This window comes from Sinocyclocheilus grahami, unplaced genomic scaffold (genome assembly GCF_001515645.1).
Source record: "Sinocyclocheilus grahami isolate Dianchi unplaced genomic scaffold, SAMN03320097.WGS_v1.1 scaffold568.1, whole genome shotgun sequence".
Taxonomy (NCBI): Eukaryota; Metazoa; Chordata; class Actinopteri; order Cypriniformes; family Cyprinidae; genus Sinocyclocheilus; species Sinocyclocheilus grahami.
The window spans coordinates 600,110-604,318 of record NW_015505747.1 but is presented as its reverse complement, the minus strand read 5'-3'; the positions used below and the strand labels follow the sequence as shown (position 1 = coordinate 604,318).

General features: G+C 37.0%; 1 protein-coding gene across 1 annotated transcript; it reads right to left on the bottom strand.

The window, feature by feature from the left end:
• Positions 1 to 2,038: 2,038 nt before the first annotated feature.
• Positions 2,039 to 3,948, bottom strand: LOC107556439 (C-X-C chemokine receptor type 4-like). Its single transcript, XM_016239557.1, has 2 exons — positions 3,872 to 3,948; positions 2,039 to 3,604 (listed from the first exon to the last, which is right to left on the bottom strand). The coding sequence occupies exons 1-2, from the start codon at positions 3,884 to 3,886 to the stop codon at positions 2,555 to 2,557; spliced, it is 1,065 nt and encodes a 354-aa protein (XP_016095043.1). The 5' UTR covers positions 3,887 to 3,948; the 3' UTR covers positions 2,039 to 2,554.
• Positions 3,949 to 4,209: the final 261 nt, after the last annotated feature.

Sequence of the window (4,209 nt, the reverse complement as noted above, 5' to 3'; positions counted from 1 at the left end):
TGGTAATTTTAGCCCACTGTGTTAAACATGAGTTAAGCCATTACAATATAAACCTTGTGAATATCTATGTTCTGCCACTGTGGTGTATAGTTTCTTCAGGGCTGCTAACTTGTTTCTGTAACCTGATGATTATTAATCAAGCAATAGACCACAACTTGGTGACTAAAATCTTTGCATTGCAAACAGTGGTCAAAAGTGCACGTCTTCATATCAACAGTAATCCTATGTAAATTCTTAAAGAATTTACAGAATTTACCAAATCAAGAGATAAAATAAAGAATATTTGTCATTTTTCTTCTCTTTCTTTCTTTCAAATTTTTTTGCATATAAAAAGTACAGCTTTTAAGATTTTTTGCATTTTACATTTAATTAATAATTCTAATTATATATATAATATAATTGTATAATATATAATTTAACAGGTAAATTACTGAATCTTCTTTGCAATTTTTGTTATACTGATTTTAATTTATGCTGTTTTAAATTTAAGTTAGAGTATTTTTTATTTCTAATATAAGAAATTACTGTATTGCATTGATGAGAATCATTAGGGAAAATATAAAAACTAAAACTTCAAGACATTACAACAAAGTAGAGGATAAAATGTATTTAATTGTCTTTTGTTTTTTATCTTTTGATTTGTGGGACATTTTCTTAATAGGTTTAGTCAAGACCCATTAAAATATTTTTCTCTTATGCCAGTATAAAACCTTACATTTGTATTCTGTAGATTTTATCATTTCAAACTTGACATCTTCAAACTACCTCATTAACTTATTTTGCTTGTTATCTGATACAACAACAGAAATCCCGAAGGACGGCCAATTCTGTCCCTTTGTAGGTTGATGGGTGTCTTGTATCAGCAGTTGCTTAAAACGCTGAAGAACACAGATGTTCTTAAAATTACAGACCCTCTCCTCAGCCATTCTGTTCAGCGGGAGATCAGGTGGAGCTTTTGTTTTGGTTACTTGACAGACCTTCACCCCACTTCAGCTCTGCCCCACCCCCCACTGAGAGATTGGGGGGTGTGTGTGTGAGTATGGCCACTGGAGAGAAGTAATGATACTGTCAGACCTCGTTAAAATTGGTGATTTTAAGGTTTTATTATGAAATAGAAGTAAAAATGCAACAATTGTGACATGATTAAATTACAACCCCTTTTAATTATTTTTTTTACAGTGTGAGCTACCATTTCAATAAATATCAAAAAGCTTATGGGGAAATTGGAAAAGCTAAATGCACACACACACACACAATGGCAAACAATGAACTATGTACAAATAATTTACACTACACGTTCAGAATCAGACAAAAGACTATGCAACAGTTTGCTAACATTTCCTGATAAGAACTTCTGCAAGTATACAGACTTTGTCAAGGCTCTGCCTTTAGGTCCTGCAATAAAAATACTAAGGAAAAAAAAGTACTAACATAAAAAAAAAAAAAGATTAATTTAAGTAGTTGAATAAAAAGTGTTACAAAATTATCAACACAAGTTTACAAGAGAATCATTAGGGAAAATATAAAAACTAAAACTTCAAGACATTACAACAAAGTAGAGGATAAAATGTATTTAATTGTCTTTTGTTTTTTATCTTTTGATTTGTGGGACATTTTCTTAATAGGTTTAGTCAAGACCCATTAAAATATTTTTCTCTTATGCCAGTATAAGACCTTACATTTGTATTCTGTAGATTTTATCATTTCAAACTTGACATCTTCAAACTACCTCATTAACTTCTTTTGCTTGTTATCTGATACAACAACAGAAATCCCGAAGGACGGCCAATTCTGTCCCTTTGTAGGTTGATGGGTGTCTTGTATCAGCAGTTGCTTAAAACGCTGAAGAACACAGATGTTCTTAAAATTACAGACCCTCTCCTCAGCCATTCTGTTCAGCGGGAGATCAGGTGGAGCTTTTGTTTTGGTAACTTGACAGACCTTCCCCCCACTTCAGCGCTGCCCCACCCCCCACTGAGATTGGGGTGTGTGTGTGAGTATGGCCACTGGAGAGAAGTAATGACACTGTCAGACCTCGTTAAAATTGGTGATTTTAAGGTTTTATTATGAAATAGAAGTAAAAATGCAACAATTGTGACATGATTAAATTACAACCCCTTTTAATTATTTTTTTACAGTGTGAGCTACCATTTCAATAAATATCAAAAAGCTTATGGGGAAATTGGAAAAGCTAAATGCACACACACACACACACAATGGCAAACAATGAACTATGTACAAATAATTTACACTACACGTTCAGAATCAGACAAAAGACTATGCAACAATTTGCTAACATTTCCTGATAAGAACTTCTGCAAGTATACAGACTTTGTCAAGGCTCTGCCTTTAGGTCCTGCAATAAAAATACTAAGGAAAAAAAAGTACTAACATAAAAAAAAAAAAAGATTAATTTAAGTAGTTGAATAAAAAGTGTTACAAAATTATCAACACAAGTTTACAATATACAAAAAGTGTTGTAAAGTCCTTTAAAAATCAAATAAAATGAAAGCTTAGTCATCCACGTAGGAAAGTTTTATGTACAAAGTGCCCGTTAACTGGACAGGACACTAGATGACTCAGACTCGGTAGATACCGATGATATAGGACCTCTTTTCTTGGTCAGCATCTTGTGACTTGATCTACTGCTGATGCTCAGAGCGTTACGGGCAGATTTACTGAATTTGACTCCCAGGAAAGCATAAAGGATGGGGTTGAGACAGCAGTGGAAATATGCAAGTGCCTCAGTAAAGAAGATCCATTTCTCCAGACCCTGCTCCAGGAAACAGCTGTGAGATATGACATTCAATATCACCAGAGCGTCCACCAGGATGCCGGCACAGTAAGGCAACCAGCAGATGAAGAAGCAGAGGATGAGGATGACCGTTGTCTTCAGCGCCTTCCTCTTCAGGGCCTGACCTTTGGAGTTCTTGGACAGTTTTGAGATGATGATACAGTAACAGGTCAGAATGATCAGTCCAGGCAGCAAAAAGCCAACGATGATGTGCTGGAAATGGAAAACAGCCTTCCACACTATGTTCGCTTGCTGTGGGTAGGTGAGCTCGCAGATCGTATTCATGCCCGCATTGTGGACTTTGGCAAACACCAGATCAGGCACGGTGAGCAGGGTCGCTGGAAGCCAAACTCCAAGGTAGATCACCCTCTCTGCGAGCAACCTCCTAAAGTTCTGGCTGTTTGTGGCACGGACGACCGCCAGGTACCTATCCAGGCTGATGAAGGCCAGAATCAACACGCTGCTGTACAGATTCAGAGTGTAGATCATATTGACAGTGACGCACAGAAATCCCCCAACAAGCCATCCGCTAGCCGCATCCACAGCCCAAAAGGGTAACGTGAGGACAAACAGGAGGTCGGCGATGGAGAGATGCAACCTGTATTTGTCTGTCATGTTCTTTGACTTCTTTTGGAAGCCCATCACAAGCACAACAAGTCCATTGCCAATGATTCCCAGGACAAATATAATCCCATATACAATAGGAAGAAAGATCTTCTGGAAGTCATTGCCGACTGTTAGGTCACAGAGGTCGTTAAAAAAGTCAAAGTCTCCAGATCCGGAGTCTGAGCGGTTGTCTAAAATGATGTGCTGCAGAAATTAACAGTACATTGATTAATTTCACATAAATTATGTTAAAAATCACAAAGTTACATCAAACATTGTAAATTACAAATACATTTAAAAACATGAACAATTCTTAAATATTTTAAAACAACATGCAAAACCTAAATGGTAAAACGTGACACCCAAAGTGCTGGTTGCAAACATGATAAACAACAGACTAAGCCTTATTAATAAGTATTTAATCAAACATCAGACTACAGAGCGATTTACATTTGTCCTAAATAAACTTACATCATAAAAGTCCATGTTGATCAAACAGATGAACGTATAAACCGCGCAAAAAGTCTCCACACACTTCAGTCAGCGGATCATCACCTCCAGCAGCTTTTAAATAGTCCTCCGTGGAGCCTGGCACGCCCCTTTTTATTAAACAGGGCGGGGCCATGAGGTAGGCGGAGCTCAGCATGGCAGCGCTGAGCGCTCTCGTGCGCTGTATTATGAATGCACACTGCCCCCAATGGTTATTGACATAACCTTTATATTTGTATGTTTCACTCGTGCCTGGTACAAAAATAGTTTGTACACAGACTTTTTGTTTCAATGGCACTGCTTGCATTACAAATCTATGT